Here is a 17,023-nt window from a genome sequence, read left to right as displayed (position 1 = left end):
TTTGCTCAGTTTTAACTTATTTTATCGCACAGCCTGAGTAACTCTCACCACTTCTGTCGGGACAGGAAAACACTTATCTACTACCCTTACATCAGGACCAGAATCAGGAAGAGGTTAAAGCCTAGATGCACAAAAAGATTTAAATGTCTAACAAAACACCAGTGTAATTTAGGTAGCAAAATGACTTTATTAGCCTCAAAACAGATATAAGCTATTTAGGTAGTCATCACTGATGTGCTGCTGGGGCCGCAAGCTGCATATGTATGTAAAATGAGCTGTACTGACATCTCACAGAATCACAGAATATTTGGGGTTGGAAGGGACCTCTGGAGATTATCTAGTCCAACCCACCTGCTAAAGCAGGTTCACCAGAGCAGATCACACAGGAATGTGTCCAGGCGGGTTTGAAAGTCTCCAGAGGAGGAGACTCCACAACCTCTCTGGGGAGCCTGGTCCAGGCTCTGCCACCCTCAAAGTAGTGTCTTCTCATATTCATATGGAACATCCTCTGCTTCAATCTGTGCCTGTTGCCCCTCACCTTATCGTTGGGCACCACTGAAAAGAGTCTGGTCCCAGGACTAGACCTGTCCCACAGCACCAAGGGCCTCAGAGTTAGGAGACCTGACCCAGAAGCTATACACCGACCATGTGTGAGACTCAGCTCCACACAGAACAGCTGCATCAGCTACAGTCATTCAAAAATATGGTCAGAGAGAAGTCAAAAGAGACTGAATCAGCAGCAGCATTGTGCCAACCACGATGCACTAATGTACAGCTGAGGCTGCCGTTCAAAGCTGAGGGTTTAAACCTTACCCTCCAGACTGTGTGTGTCAGCCAATGGTTGAGCTAAATGAGTTTTCATATAAAATAAAGAGACAGTGCATCTTCCTCTCCCCAGAAGACACTGTGGCTTTCCATTTCCCCACTCCAGAGAACAGCCCTGTGCCCTGTACTGGCCCCTCTCCAAGAGGAGACACAGGAGGGCTCCTGTTGTAGGACAGCCTGTCTCCTGCTAGATACAACAGTCTGTTGAAGGATGGGAGCTGGGTGGGTCTCCACGTCCTCATCAACACTTAGAATAACACCAGATCCATGAATCTTGCTTCATGGGATAACTCTTTGTTCAATGTACCCAGATGGAGGACCCCAAATTAAGTTGTTTCTAAAGAAAGAAATTACTCCAAATGTTTTCTGTAGATTTTTCTCCTTCAACATAGATGAAATTGGTAGTGCCACCACGAAATAAAGTGCCTTGTCACAGCATCTTCCTTGGTACTAATCTAAGAAAAGAAATTAAATTTAAGACACAATTTCAGTACCTTCTATCAGTTGGCATGGGACTCTGGACTGCTGAATAAAAGCCAAAAGCAAGAAGCTACAACACACAGTGTTGAAATGTCTGAGTCCCCATATGGAGTCAGCCCTCATCAATTCCTTCAAGAAATCTGTCAAAATGTGACAGCTGGGAACTGAACCCCAAATTCTTATGCCAGGATCAGAATAACTGAAGCATTTTTCCAGTAATGTGCACCTTCATAATCAGACTCAAAGCCTGCTCCCAGGCCACACAAGAGGTGGTTGGTTCTGTACAGGTTCTCAGTGGCTGTAGGGCTCACCACCCCAAGACATCAGAAATATTCCTACAATTAAGCTTTTCATTACAACATTGGGGTGAATCCTCCCGTCTTCGTCCCACAATCTCTTGGGAAAAGCAATGGGATTAGTCACAGGCAGGAAAAAAGAGCATTAGAAGCTGTATGTACACAAACTATTTCTCAAAAATAGTTCTCTTTAGCCAATAAATCAGTCTTTCAACAGCAATAACAAGTGGCTCAGAACTAAGATCTTGGTTTAGAAACAGCTAAAAAGTGTTACATAGAAATATAAAAAAATATACGTTTTAGTGGGCATGTGTTACTAGAGTTTGGAATTGCAATCAAGCTATCTACTTGAGGCCTTTAATAGTATCCCTCTCTTTAAAATGTTAATGTCACTGCTCATCACAACCGCAAAGCTGTAAATCACAAGAAGAAAAGTTGAAGCCTAAGTGCACATTACCTAGCAAGAGGAAAACTCAGAGCAAAGCCAGGAAGAAGAGTGACCTTACACAGTGAGTTGGCATTTGCAGCTCTTTGAGTTGACATGATCTGATGACTTATCCTTTTAGAGAAAAACAACAACCACAACAACAAGCAAACCAACAAAATAAAACAAAACAAACACACACACAATCACACACACAAAAAGTTGTTTTATGAGCAGTGGAAACAACCGTGATTTATGATGGTTTTTTTCCCTGTGTTATTTGCCTAGCCCACTCCTTCCTGCGAACACACCAACCCTCACTTCTATGGCTGCCTCTTTACCACCACAAACTTCTCCTTACTTTCTTCTGTTCCCTCCCAATCTTTACACAGCCTGGGACAGGTAAAGGACAGCCTGTGATATAGCTACAGCCGAAAAAAACCCACAAATATAAAGCATCTCACAATCATATGTATGCTTTATAAGTCAGTGTTACAAAAAAACTTTGCTATTCTGCCTCTGGTCCACTCCATAACAGACCTCTTGCAGGTCAGTTATTTGCCTTTTTCAGCCCTGTTTGAGACACTCTCATTTCCCAACACTGCAAGGTTTCCTTGCAACAGAATCAGTCATGCATCTTTGTTTTAATTAAAAGCCTGAAACCACCAATCGTGTCAATCTTCAGTCTTGAAAAAAAAAATTATTTCCAATAGAAGAAATATCCATATACTACAGCATTTGAAAATAAGATTAAGATGCCTTCAAGACAAATAAAACATATAAGTTATCATGTGCTAAGAATATAAGCATTTGAGCCCCATCTCTTCCTTTTCCATTAAAGTGTCGGGTCAGGAGCTTGATAGAATAAATTATTACTGCTATGCAATTACATTAGGTGTTCAACCCAAAACTCAAAGAAAACCAGAAAGTGCAAAGAAAGGAGGCCCAGTGTTGAAATTACAGGCAAGATCCACAGCGAACCTTTAATTTAAGGCCTTCAGATTATGTAAAGAGCTTATGCATGGTTTTAACTTCAAATATATGATTAGTCATGGAACTAAATAAATAATTTCAGCAGACTCATCTAATCTGTTTGTGTACTTCCACATCCATCGTCATGTTGCATCTTTCAATACTCACATAGCCTTATGATTAGTGCGTTTAATCCTAAAGCCATCATAAGAGAAATGGAATAATAACTATTCACTTCACAAAAAGTTCTAAGGTAAATCTGTGTGCCTAAGAGTTTGTAGAATCAGGTGTGCAGTGACTAGACATGAAGTACCCAACCAGGTGAGCAGCAGCACCAGCATTTCAAACACCACCACAACATCAAGTCTAGAAGATGGAACTTGAAGCCAATATTAAGAGGTGAAATAAAAAAGAAGTTAATAGAGTACCATTTCTGGTGAAAGGTAAATTTTGCATTTCTTTAAGGAGCATCCCATTAGCTAATAGGGAATCATGTCTCTTTCTAAAATGCTAGTCTCAAAAAAGCATTTGAAATCTTTGGGTGGGGGGAATCCGTGATAAAATGGAAATATGAACACTGAGAAACACTTCAAAGAGTTGCAGAAGGAACATCAACGGAACTGGTTACAAGAGGACACATACATCTACCCAACTATAGTTTATACTGCAGTGTATCGGTGTTGTAAAAGAAAAATGCAAGGACCATGTTCATTACTCAAAAATAAAAAGGTTAATTTAAATTTTATCTGGATCAGGTGCAGACACCCAATTACATTTCTGTTGAATTCAGCAGAGTGCACGAGAAGGTGTTTTATATCCCAGTTATTTTTTTTTAATGCTGACTATGCAAACACCCCGTGGCAAGAAGCAAAAGCAGCAGATACAGATATACCTTATCCCACATTACACATCAGCACAAGCCTTTACCTTCAAATCATTTTAACCCGTTTGAAGCAGGAGCACGAGTTCGGACGGTTCCAACACTTAGGACTGTGAGGCCGCAGCATCCTCAGTCATTGGGCACCCGGTTCAACACCTCCCCGAGCTGCAGCCTGACCGTGCTCCCCTCTGTGCGAGGAGCAATACCCGTCTGCCCCGAGTACCGCTGCAAGGAGGAGGCTCCACAACCCAAAACAGGGTTGTCGGCGGGGAGCCAGGGAGGGATGCTGAACTTCACCAAGTGATGGGCTAAGCGGGGAGCGCAAGGGGTTGCTGCCCGGGAAGGGATGGATGCACTTGGCTACGGGTTTAGGGACAGGGAGCAGAGGAGGGGGAAGCCGGTCTGCGCACCCCACCGAGCCCCGTTTACACCGGCTGCGCGCCCCGCGGAGCCCCCGCGGCCGCACTTACCTTGGGCCCCTTGCCGCTGGAGCAGCGGACGTTGTTGCTCACCCCGGCCGTCTGGTTCATGCTGAGGCCGGCGGGAGGGCAGGAAAGTTGGGCTCCGCACCTGCGGAGGCGCGGAAGGAAGGAGCGGGCGGGCTGGCTGGCCCCGCACCGGGACTCTGCCCCCGACCGCCGGGCTCTGCGCGCTGGCGGCGCTCCGGGCTTCCCGGCTCCAAAACAAAACCCGAGACACCCCCACACACACAGTCCCCGGCACCGCTTTTCCTCCCCCGCCCTCCAAAGCAGAGGCGAGGCGAGCCCGGTTCTGCCCGCCCCCGCCCTCCGGGGCCGCCGCGGCAGCGGGGAGGGCTGGCCCGGCTCCGCACGCCTCGCTCCGGGCGCACGGTGCGCGCTGCTCCGCGCTGTCCCACGCCGCGGCGGCCCCGCAGCCCGGCTCGGCCTCGCCCCCGACTCCCCGACCGCCGCAGCGAGCCCGGGGAGCTCTTACTTCTTTGGCATTATTTTGTTTATTTGTGGGAAATTGCGTGGAAAAGCTGTCACGGTTTCCACCAGGGTTGTTTTTTGACCCTCTGGTGCTTGGGATAGTTATTCCAGCTGTTTCCAGTGAAATAAATGTTTGGTTGTGTTTTGATTGGCAGGTGTTTACTGACTACTGAGCTGCAGGATTTGGGTCTTACTTTTTCTCATAATTCCTGTTGCAGGTGTGCTGGAGTTCAGGGCTTTTGTTTTGGAAAAAGAAAGGCTGCACAACCAGCTCTGCTTTGCTGGTAAAAAATGGTGTCTAAGTAAAAATACAAAAAAAATACAAGCAAGCAAACAAATCCATGTCGTGAGTCATTATCCAGATATTTTCTCTTATCCCTTTTCCATTTCTTCACTTCAGCCCATGAGGCCAGATTCTGCCTGCTCTTTTCTTACAACAAAACCTTTGTGAAATTCAGTTCCTAGAGAAAAAAAAAAGCACACCACAACCCACCTTATGTCTGAGTAAGGTCTTTGATAGCCAAGACTAAAAGCACCCATACTTATCATACTCTTATCAAATAGGTTTTGGTTTGGGTTTTTGTAGTTGTTTTTTTGGTGGTGGTTGGTGGGGTTTGTTTTTCTTAGCGGTCAATCAATCAGAATAGATTATTTCAGGTATTGTTGTTATGTTTCTAGAGCATACTTTAAAACCTTTAAATAAATAATTAAGAATATAAAGCCCCTTATGGGTGCTGCTATTTTTTTCAGGTTAGCAAGTCCATACAGCACTGCCTCCAGAAGAACAGAAATGCTCTGGTTGCTCATCATGCACCAGAGCCAACACTGCTTTGGAGAATCCCAGCTCTTTCATTTCTGAAGGGTACACATTTTATCATGTGCTTAATTGGCTGTATCCTCCAGCCCTGTGGCTAGAAGAGATTTGGAGAGACCACCATGATGCCAGATAGCAGAAGAAAGTGTAGTTAAATGGTGAACTCTGTTATAGCCACTGGCTTTTCAGCTCTGAGGCAGGAGAGAGGTGTGTTGTCAAACACCCCTCCCTGTCAGCAGAGCACTCTGATTTTAAGAGCAGACATCTAATGACTAGTTTGATAGGAGAAACAGGTTTCTCCAGGAAGAAACCATCTTTTCAGGGTCAGTCCTTCCTCTCCAAGGAGCTCTCATGTTGTAATGACCATGCTCTGCTCCTTAATCTTGCAGTGTCTGCTCCTCTTGCTTTACTAAAACAAAGCATTTAACTCAGAAGTGTTGCCAGTAAGTCTGCTTCAGGGACAAGTGTCCCACCAACCTCCATGACCAGTGGGTGCTGGGACCCTGGCTGAGGTATCAAGCCTGCTCAGCCCCAAATAGTATGTTAATATTATTCCCTGCTACAGCCCTCTGGTGGTTTTTACTTTTTTTGTACTGAGTTAGATTTAAGTTTACTGTTCCAACTGCTCCATTCAGTGGTTTGGTTTTCATATCTTCCCAAACAAAATGTCCGCCAATAAATCCAGTTATAGACTTTGTGTTACGTGGGCCCTGGTTACATTATATTCTCTTTCAAAAAAAAAAAAGAGATGTAGGTAGGCAGAGCTGCCCAAAGAGATGTAAGATCCATGGCAAACCCTTCTGGCAATTACATGGAGCAGATGGAAAATCTGTACTCTTGTCCCATCTCTTACGGCAAATTCTTCAGGGAAAGAAAAGAAGAAATTTACTCCTGCCTACACATTCTTTCTTGCACAACAAACTCTTCACATTGCACAGACTGATAATGGGAGTGTTGCTGCATGCTGGTCTATCACAGTTTTGTCCTGAAGCAAAGCAGGATATGAAAGACAGTACTCCACTACCTTTTCCAAGGAGCAACCTCCTCTGCATTCTGCAGCCAGTGTATTAGAGCAGGCAGGGCGTCCATTTTCACTGCTGGGCACATTTTATCTTATGCCCTGACAAGAAAGAGCCAGGGAAAGTCTCTTGCTTCTTTTCATTTTTCCATTTAATGCCTGCCACACTCATGAGAATCTCCATTCTCCCCTGAAACCACGACAAACCTGATGGCATTGGTCCTCCCTTCTATGTAGGAAAGGGCATCTTCCAACTGGGATAGTGGCTAGAGTTCACAGGAGAAAGGTTTTGCTCTCAAAAGTATGAATAAGCATGTTGATGTTTTCTAGCCCTTGAAAGGGTAGTGCTCAATGCATGGTGGAAGTGCAGCGTTTGAAATTCAGGAGGAACTGACTCAATTCCAAACTCTGCCCAAGCATCTCTACATGATCCCGCGGGAGAACCCACAACTGTTGTCCTTTGCCCTTCATTGTCCCTCCTGCAGCAGGGAAGATCCCACCTCTGCCCATCCACTTACAACTTCCCTAAGGCAGGATGTACCCACACAGCCTACAGGGTCTAGCACAATCTGGCCCCTTTTTCAGTGAGGGCCCTTAAATACTGCAGAAAAACAAATGTGAAATCATTACAGTCTGTTGTTCTTTAAATTTAAGTGTTTTATATGTCTAGAAAAGAGCAGACGATGCCACAAACAGCACAAAGTTTTCAAGTGCCTGTGAGAAAAGTGAGTGATTTATAGATTAGTATTCGTAGACTGTTCAGTGAAGTGTAAAGGAACAACAATATACTGTCATATAAGCTGTAGCATATAAACATCCCTTGGCATTTTACACTTTGAAAAGGATTATACATAAGCTCAGCTGAGAAGAGTATTAAAAAGGAATCTCAGTCATACTTTTTTGGGAACATTTAGTAAGAGAGCTAATCTGTCTTTGGAGCTGAGCTAAAACTATGCAAAATGGATGCAAGGAAATTCATGCAGCCATGACATCAAATTTAAAAACAAAACAAAATTTTGAATCCAAAATGATGTCCAAAATTTTTTATAATGTGTTGAGTGCTTATTTGATTTATTCAAATTCCTATTTCACAGATGAACTCTAGAAAATTGAGAGAAAATAAAAAACAAAATCAAAAGCTTTACATATTTGTCTTGACTCTAAAATTTGAGGCTTTTGGAGAAACATCCAGTCTCACAAAACCCAAAAGATAAAACATCAGGACTGCCAACATTGTTAAATTCAGCCAGTTACAAGTTTCAGCTCAGACTTAGACAAGAACTTTAGAAATATCTCCCCCTTTTTCTAAGTTCTTCTCAGGAGCCTGTTTTGATCTAAATTTGGGCTGTCTAGGGCATGGTATCACTGCTCTGTGAACTCCAGGGGTTTTCAGGTTTTCACAGATACAACACTTCTGATTTCCTCCACCAATATTTTTGGCAGAAAGCTGCCTGAGACAGTCTGGTATGTTACCACTCTGCAATTTTTGACATGACTTGTGACTTAACCAGAAAAGTACATCTATTTTGTACAGGTCAAAAGCCACAGTACAGGGCCACAGAAAGTCTAGTGCAAACTTGCACTTGTACAAAGGTTGAAGTGTTGCTGAAATCATCAAGATTCACCTTGATCTCCACCTCAGAAATGTGATTAAAAGCCTCGTTTAAGAGAAACACTTAGAAAGATGAGAAGTCAACATGCAGCAAGTATGGAGAAGCTGAGAGCACAAGAGACAAGGAGGATGTGAAAATTGAGACCACGGAGTGCTAAAGAACACAATTCTAAAAATCAATGCAATGATGGATCAAGAACGAATGCAAAAAGCACAGCATGGGAAGGCTATAATTAGATGATTTAGTCATAGCCAGGAGCCTGACTGAGCTTTTTGAATCCACTCAAGTGGACACGGTTAATGCAGAGTTTGGTTTGATTGTTACAGTTCTTCCCATGACAGCAACACAGAAGAGGTTCACAGTATCTTTTAGTCCCTATTACAGCAATATAGGTAAAAACTCTCTAATACACACAAAGGTCTCTAAGCCTATCGAAAAATGTTACCTACAGACAAAACTGAGCATCTCCTCATGCAGCTGTTCTTCTGGGACCACCGATCTGGACCCAGCAAAATGCTGGAAAGCAGGAATAACCTCAGCAGCACTTGGACCTGTTCTGTCCACACTATGTTCAGTGGCTCTGCAGTGAAATTGCAAAAATCCAGTCACCATCCTCACTTTCCTTTTATTGCTACCAGCAGTGGAGGTTAATCACTGCTAGCGTAATGATGGGGGAAAATGCCAGTGTAGAAAAACACCAATGTGAATAGTAAGCCTCCTCAGAACAGAGCTGTCTCTGTGGACTTCCAGGCTTTGTGAACAGGCAGGGAAAAAAGAGGCATTCTAAGTCCCCCTAAAACTTAATCATGAAGAAGAATCTCTGCTCAGCAGACTCTAACAGAACCTGGACCTGCTGCTTGTAACTTAGGGTGAATCCCCAAGGTCCCAGCTCGGTCCAATATCCTCCCCGCAAAAAGGACAAATTTCAGTACTGAAGCGAGTGCGTTTAGTGTGAGCTCACAGCATCTCTGCAGTTCCCTGCAGGCTGCAATGCTGAAAGAAGTTGATCAAGTGAGAATCTGAAAAGTGTGCAAAAGCCAAAAAAGTCCACACTTTTCTGCTACCATTCTCCTCCTGGTATGCTCACAATATCTCTCACCTTGGCCAAGCGTGACCTGTCTCCTCAGTTACATTTTCCAACTCCTCTTTTATTTGGCCTGCTGTTTTCCCAAGACATAATGGCAAAAGGGAGCTTAAAAAGCAGCAGTTAATTTCACAGATGCTGAACCACTCTGCATGCCCACAACAATGCCCTTGCCTTTCTCTACCTACTTACCTCACCATCATAGTTCAGGAGGAACTAGTAGCTCAAACACTTGAGTACCAGTGTGGGATCTAGGATCCAAGCTTTGCTTTTGGCTCAGCTGCTGATTCACTGAGTCCTTTGGATCATCCACATTTTCTTCCAGCTGCAGGTCAGCCAAGCAGCTGCTTTTAGACCCTTGGAGCACAGACAATGGACTAGATTTGGTAAAGGACTTAAATGGAAGTGAAACACCCAAGGTAGGTAGAAAATAGCCAACATCGCTTTTGTGTTTTATATGTCCCACAGGCTCCTAAATTCACTGGGCACCAGGGATGCCCAGGATGCCCCAGATGAGGCATTTAGCTTGCATCCCTTGAAAGCTATGAACCTGCCTAGCAAAGAAATCAGGTTTTATAAAGCTAGAGAGCATGTCTAGGATTAACCTCATCTACAGACTAGTGATAAAAGCTTTTTCTTAGAATTTCTGGGGTTTGTGCTTGCTTCTGGAACTGCTTTGTATTTTATGTTACGCAGTTGCTGGGTAAGCATTGCTTTGGCCAGATGCATGCACACTCCCAGGTGGATGCCCTGACTATTAGGAATGTTTTAAGTGTGGCATTATTAAGTAATAACTTACTCATCCCATTTAGTCTACAAGGTCTCCTTACTGAGGAATATTATTCATCAGTACCGCTATAGCTCTCATTCTAATTTATTTATACTTAATGGTCTTTCAAAGACATATCTTCACATTACTTTCAGGCACAGAATATATATGGGATATTAAATCATATAACGATATATGACATGTTACAAAAATACTGCATAATTTATACAGATTATAAACATAAGAAAAATCTTCTGATAAACCCTGCCATCAGATGTTCTTGAGGCTAGATTAAGGCTACATGAGGCCTTTTAATTTAATAAATCAATGAGAAACAATTTTATTCAAATCTCACCTTTGCAGAAGAAGGAAGCTATTTGAAGCAGATAAAAGATTCGTCTACCTGTACTGAAAATGAAATGTACCTATCCAGCTAAAGCTCCAGTATTTCTTTCTTCAAATAGATGAGAGGGATTTGTGCATTGGTGCGATAATCCTGCTGACCACAAGATGGTGCAACATTTTGGCCATGCACGGGTTGGGTGACATGTTCAAAAAGCATTGCTGACCCTTGCACTGGTCACCACTTAGATGTTTTGAAAGGTCAGATCACTTTTGATAGCTGTCAAACAGTCTACAAAACCCATACAAAATTTAAAAAGAAAAAAAAAAAGGAAAAAAAGCTTTAGCTAAATACTTCTTTAGATAAAGTTCTTCTAAGAGCAAAATGACGGGAGATTTTTTGCTTAGAAAGGAAGATTTTTGAAAGAGAAACATAAAAACAGAAAAAGAAATAAAGTTTTGGTGTTTTTTTTTTTTAATTAAAAATTCAAAATCCATAATATGTCCAGAAAAAAATTAAAAGTAATTGGAAAGATTGTTGCCGAGTACCTCACAGAAGGAGTAATTCAAGTCCACTGGAATTCTCAGTTGCTCTTCATCTGACACATCTGACATGTCATGAAAAAATTGTCTTTTGGAGAAGCAGCAGGAAACCCAGCATGCCTCTGCAGTCCCTTTTTGGATCCTGAACAGAAAGATACAGAAAGATAAGAAGACTTGGATCCACCAATTAGAAATTATATAATAATAAATACTTATATCAATAATGTATTTATATTATGTGTATATTATACATATTATTTTTTCAAATTAGAACATTAAAACTTTCCAGAAAAAAAATATTAGTTTTCCCCCATCTCCTAAAGTCTTACCCCATCCCTTTCTTTGAGGAGGTGAGGAAATCCACGCTGCCCATATTGAGTCAAAAGCACGGTATTTTTCAGTGGTCAGTTTTTGATGGAAAATTCCCAAGCAGCCTTAGATTTAGTTTTCATTCTGTGTGAACTACTTTTTAGCATGAAGGATGCACAACACAGATACGCCGTATCCCTGAGGCAACTAAAGCATTTACTTAGATGGAAAAGGAGTAGCAAAAAGATGTTTTAAGCCAAGATTCTTGAAACCAGACAAGTTATTCTGAATGCTTCAATTATTGGACAAACAGCCTGAAAGACCTTCCTCGTTTTCACAAAGTGCTGAGCCGTGAGCTTTCACTCCCTAAAATCAGATGCTTTTAAGAAGACTTGCATTTTTTAAGCTCCTGAAGAAACCAAATAGCAGCTTCTGAATTCTGAGTTGCATTTTTAACTGTTTATTTGGTCAGCTCATGATGGAAATCAAATTAGAGGATTAGCAACATAATACAATATAATACATGTAGGTTTGCCCATCTGCTAGTCTATGTCAAAACCCCTCTGTTAGATCCATGTAAAGACTACCTGTTGTCTTCCAACACACTGTTCAAAACTCTAACTTTTACATGGAAAAACAAAACAACTAGAAGTTGAAGTAATTTAAACTCCAGCATCTGAAAACTACAGTCATGTGTACAGAAACACAAATAAGCTGGTGATGCTGACATTAGCTAGAGAGAATTACACAGAAGCATTTAATCTGTATTCGCTTTCTGTGGTAGCTTTTTTTCGGTGACTGAGGGTTGATCAGGTCATCTTGGAAGAGCTGTGGCTGATGAGAGGCAAGCTGGGGTGGAATATCCATTACACCTTATTTCAACACTGTGAAACAACCCAACTCAATGGATTTAGCCTTGGGCTGTGACTCAGTTAGGGTCCTGTTCTCAGCATGGCCACTATAAACTCTGAAGAAATCAAAGAGCCACAAAATATATTTCTAGAGATAACTGTAGCAGGCACATGAAGGTACACAGCACCGAAATTATTGAACTAACATATAATGTTTGGAGTAATTGCCCAGGAATCCACCCTATCTTCCATCTACTGTTTCTTAAGCATTTTATAAGTATCATTAGTTTCGGGCATAATTTTTCTTATAATTATCAGAAGATACAGTATACAGTGTGTGTATCAGAAGATACACACAGTCTGTAAAGCAGCAACAAGAGAAGTTATTGCCTACCACTGAGACTTTAAAAAGAAACACAGCAAAAACCCAAACATAGGAGTAACTCAACAACAGACGTACACACTGGCAACCATAATTGAAAAACCACAGACTTCCCTAATACCAACATTCTGCTTTGCAAAACAAGTCCATCTGCAGAAGAGTAGCAATGACTACTGCAACATGATGGACAGTCAAATTGGGAGTAAATTAGGTACAAAAACTTTGTACAGAAAGATAGAGTTTAATCAAGTTCTTCCCCCTTCAAGAGCAGTGCACCAGAGGGCAGGATTTAGCTTTGAATACATGCTTTGGGGCAAGTTTTGCTTATCTCCTACACAAGAAATAAGCAGTCAGAAGAGGATGCATGGCTCTACTGTGCAAGAAGGTGGGATCGTGGAGCAGAAAATGGAATAAGGACATCCTCACAGACAGGACCGCAGCACCTGCCCTGTATTGCGGTGATGAATTCGAGCTTTAAGGCAGACTCTGTAAGGCAGTTGGAGATGGGCCAAGTTTCACACCAGCCAAAATCTTCTTGCATTATATGGTTCATTTCTCACAAGATCTTCTGCAGCTCCAAATTTTCAGGGCTGGCCTCAAAAGAGTTCAAACACATCTTGTGGTATCAAGGTTTAGCTGTTCATCCACTGAACAAAACACCCTTGTGTATCTTATGGTCTGTATTTTCCTACTGAAGCCTGGGTTTAGCTGCATATTAATTACAGTGTGAACTTAGATTAAATGTGGTTCTGAGCACATTCTGCTTCATATAATCTTCAGGGACTGTCCTTCATACTCATGCAGCCTGACCATCTACCTAGGTCCATCCCTTCCTCGGTCCTTCAGCTGCAATCCCTATCTCATGCCAGTGCTTCCCACCTGTGGGCAGAGAGATAGCACAGGACATCTAACCCCCTTCAGGGAAGGACCTGGTGGTTGGGTCAGGTCTATGGCCCTCCAACAACCTGAGGCTGCAATAAGCCCTTAAACTGTCCCTTATGTCAACCCTTCTGTCCACACAATGAGGCAGCACTTTCAGGCATCCCCCAATTAACTTAAAGTTAATAGTTTCTGTAAAACCTACTGCCAATGGGCTTCAGACATCTACAAACACTATTACAGCTGAAAGTACCCTTATAGCACAAAACCTGAAAATACACATTATAACATATTCTATTTAACAGGGCAATTCAGCATCTGCTGTGTTTTAGATGAGATTTGTTTGTTTGTTTTGTATTTGGTTTTCTGTTTTGCTTTCTTTTAAAGCAGGCTATATTATCTCTCCAGGAGTATTTACCTGTGGCATTGCTGTCTGGGAACAGCTTTTGGTTGCCTGGGAAGACAAGTGGGGTATCCCACAGAACCTTCATTCGGGAGAATTCATAGACATTTAAAGAAAACCTTTGAGATGACAGACTCTCCCTGCATCAAGGGCAGCAAATGAAAGCAATCATTGCCATAGCATTTACCAGAAGAATTAATAATATGTTGCTGTGCAGGGGTAAGTGCCTTTTCTTCTTGTTTTTCTTTTTCTCTCCTGCATGCTGCTTCTGGTGTCCTTATCAAACTATTTACAGAAATAAATTATTTTATATGGACTACTAAATAAAAGTTAAAATCATGTAGGAGCCGTGAGAAAACTTGACAAGAAAGCTCTTGTCAACTTAAATAGATCAATATTTAGCAGTCAGTTAGTTTGGAACACAGAGTCTGTCTAGGTTCTTCCCCACCTCTATATGAGAGATCAATGAGGAATAATTTGCACTATGATGCTTTATAGGAACTCAAAAGAATTCATCAATAAGATGAAAAAGCTTGCAATGCCAACAGACACTACCTAATTCTAATTAACATTGAAAGGATGCTGTCCAGCCTTTTAAACCAAAAGCACAGTGTAGCTTATGTACTTACAGTTGTAAAACCTCATAAGGAATGTGGTGTCTGTTAATTACAGTCTGTCTGGGAAGGGGGAAAATAAGTTGATCGTTTTTAGCAATGAATTATTTAAAATGGAAAAAAAATAAAAACAATCAACTGAAGCATTAGAGTCAAGCCCTACACATTAACCTCGCACTACACCTGAGTGGTTCTATGGCAACACAAACATACTTTTAATTTGACAAATAAATAAAGCCACTGGGGTGCTCTTGCTGACAGGTTACATTTAGAATTAATCAGTGTAGGACTGATTGGGAGGTACGTTATTAAGACAGTTGTTACAAATATAAAATTCTCATTTTCTTCATTAAAAGTTAGACAGAAACAGCATCCAACATTAACAGTCATTGCAAGTGCCTGCTTATTTGTTGCAAAAGAACTAAATTCCAGTTCTTGTTTTAATGTCACTGTGCCTGGTCTAACAAAAGCTTCTGGTAAGGCCATCTCAGGATAGGTCTATAGAATAGTAAAAGAAAGTAAAGGACGGATGAGGATTTCTACATATGCTGTGCCCAGTGCAGATGTGATCCAAAGGATATCCAGATGCTGAGAGTGCTCAGCTTAATTAGTAGCGTACACAGCCAACCTCAATTTTATGGTCAAAGCCTATCACAAGTTACTTGACACATGCAGTTCTTTAGTGTTATCATCAGCAATGCAACTGCTCTTACTATTTGTTCTGAAAGGTTGACTACAATAAATGAAAGCAGCCATTTGACACTGAGGGCCACACCAAGTTCTTGAAAGCAAAGGTCTTAAACTAAACATTAGAAATTACAAAAAAAATGCCACTATAAAAAATTAACATATGCTGAAACAAAAGGAGGTGTGAAGCTCACTGAAAATGCCCACCATGTCAATCTACCTCCAGGCTGATTCCTCATACCCCCCTTCTTTTTCTCCTCACAGTTCATGTTGGTCCTTCAATAAAGTGTTACATTTCTCCTCTTCCAGGCTAATTAAAAATCTTTGTGTTTCTCCCATATCATGCAGCGCAATCAAGACAGAAAACTTTACCAATGGAAGAACATGAGGGAAATCAGGGGAAAGAGCCGTTCAGACATTAAGGAAATGAAGACCAGGTTCTTAACAAAGGAGCTTTCTGGTCTCCAAAACAGGACAAGGCTCAGCTGAAAGCATTTGTTCTAGCTGGGATGTTCATAACAGCTGTCCTCAATCTCGGTTCATAACAGCTGTCCTCAATCTGGGTTCTCCAGTACAAGTTGGCTTCAGGCTGCAGCATTTTCCTCTCTATCCCCGCTCTCCTGGGTTATTTACATGAATCTTATAATAACTCTGAGACTCTCAATTCTGGTTAAAAATGGCCAGTTCCTGCAAAAGCTTTTAGGGAGGAACAGGCCAGTGTATGTGTAAAAACAGAGACAAGCACCCGGATGTGCACAGTATGATCATATCTATAGCATTTATAGCTGTATCTTTAGCAAACTGAGTTGAAGGATCAACTATATGTCTGCCAGTATCTATCTCATTACTTCTCAAGTTGCTAATTCCTGATGGATGATAATGATATAGGTTTATTGTGAATCTTAATGGATCATCTTAATTGTAACCTATTAGGTCATTTCTGAGCTATTACTTCTCTGTATGACAAAGTCCAACCTATTTTGTCTTCTGAAGGCTAATTGAAGACTTTATTCTTACTAGTCTTACCTTTGGAGTTGTGAAGTGGGTAGGAAATTTAAACTGCACTTCATCTTTGGCTATTTTTCAAACTTCATATTAAAAAAAATATTCAGATTTTAGAGCTAAGCAGTTTTTAGCTGTCATCTGTGACAGCTCAAGTGCCATGTCCAGCATTTCTGTGATCTCAGTAAACTTGACTGAATAGGGCAGAAGCTGCCAACTGAACAGGAAGTTCTTTATACTGTAAGTGTTTATGAGTGTACAGAAGAAGAAAGTTAAACTTAGGTAGCGATCTGATTTTAGGTCAACTTGTGATCAGGAATTATGAATTAAAGGGTCTCTGAATAGAAAAATAAAAAGTAGCAGAGATTAAAAGAGTTCAGTCACTCCTTTTATTTGTGTCAGCAGAAAAATGAAATTCAACAGATTTTTCTTGCTGGACTTGCACACTTTAAAAAAATTGTAGGTACAAATGCAGTCTGTGTATATAAAAGCACTGGCTTTATGTTCTCTTTCAGTTTGTTTGATAAGAAGGTAAAACCATTTCAGTGTTGAATTGGCTTGTTCTCCTTATAATGCTGGGGAAGTGGCTGAAAAGAATTTTCTCCACTCTAATTCTGTTTTCTTCATGGTTTGATTTGGTTTTCCCTTCAGATTGATTTTCTCTGGCAGATAGATTTGCCTGAGATCTGATTCTGCCCAGCTGAGACAACGCTCCAATTACCACCACATCTAACTATGCCTCTTGCAATTTTCTGTGTATTTACCCTCAGAAATGCTTTTTTCCCCCTAGTTAGAGAGAGAGACACCCAGGACTAGATCCAAAGAAAGCTTCAGCACTCACTGCTGTCCTCTCACCTCACCCTGGAGGTAGTGAAAGACTGGACAT

The 17,023-nt window shown here is 41.5% G+C and overlaps 1 protein-coding gene across 1 annotated transcript in view; it reads right to left on the bottom strand.

The window, feature by feature from the left end:
* Window positions 1–4,619, bottom strand: part of DPP6 (dipeptidyl peptidase like 6) — a 558,611-nt gene extending 553,992 nt beyond the window's left edge. Inside the window, exon 1 of the mRNA XM_065050444.1 lies at window positions 4,348–4,619. Within this exon, the coding sequence (XP_064906516.1) occupies window positions 4,348–4,407 (60 nt within the window). The 5' untranslated portion in view covers window positions 4,408–4,619. The remainder of the gene's footprint in view (window positions 1–4,347) is intronic.
* Between the last annotated feature and the right edge of the window lie 12,404 nt (window positions 4,620–17,023).

The sequence above is a fragment of the Columba livia genome, chromosome 2 (genome assembly GCF_036013475.1).
Source record: "Columba livia isolate bColLiv1 breed racing homer chromosome 2, bColLiv1.pat.W.v2, whole genome shotgun sequence".
NCBI classification, from domain to species: domain Eukaryota; kingdom Metazoa; phylum Chordata; class Aves; order Columbiformes; family Columbidae; genus Columba; species Columba livia.
Note: the sequence above shows the minus strand (reverse complement) of the source record. Positions and strands in the feature narration are given on the sequence as shown.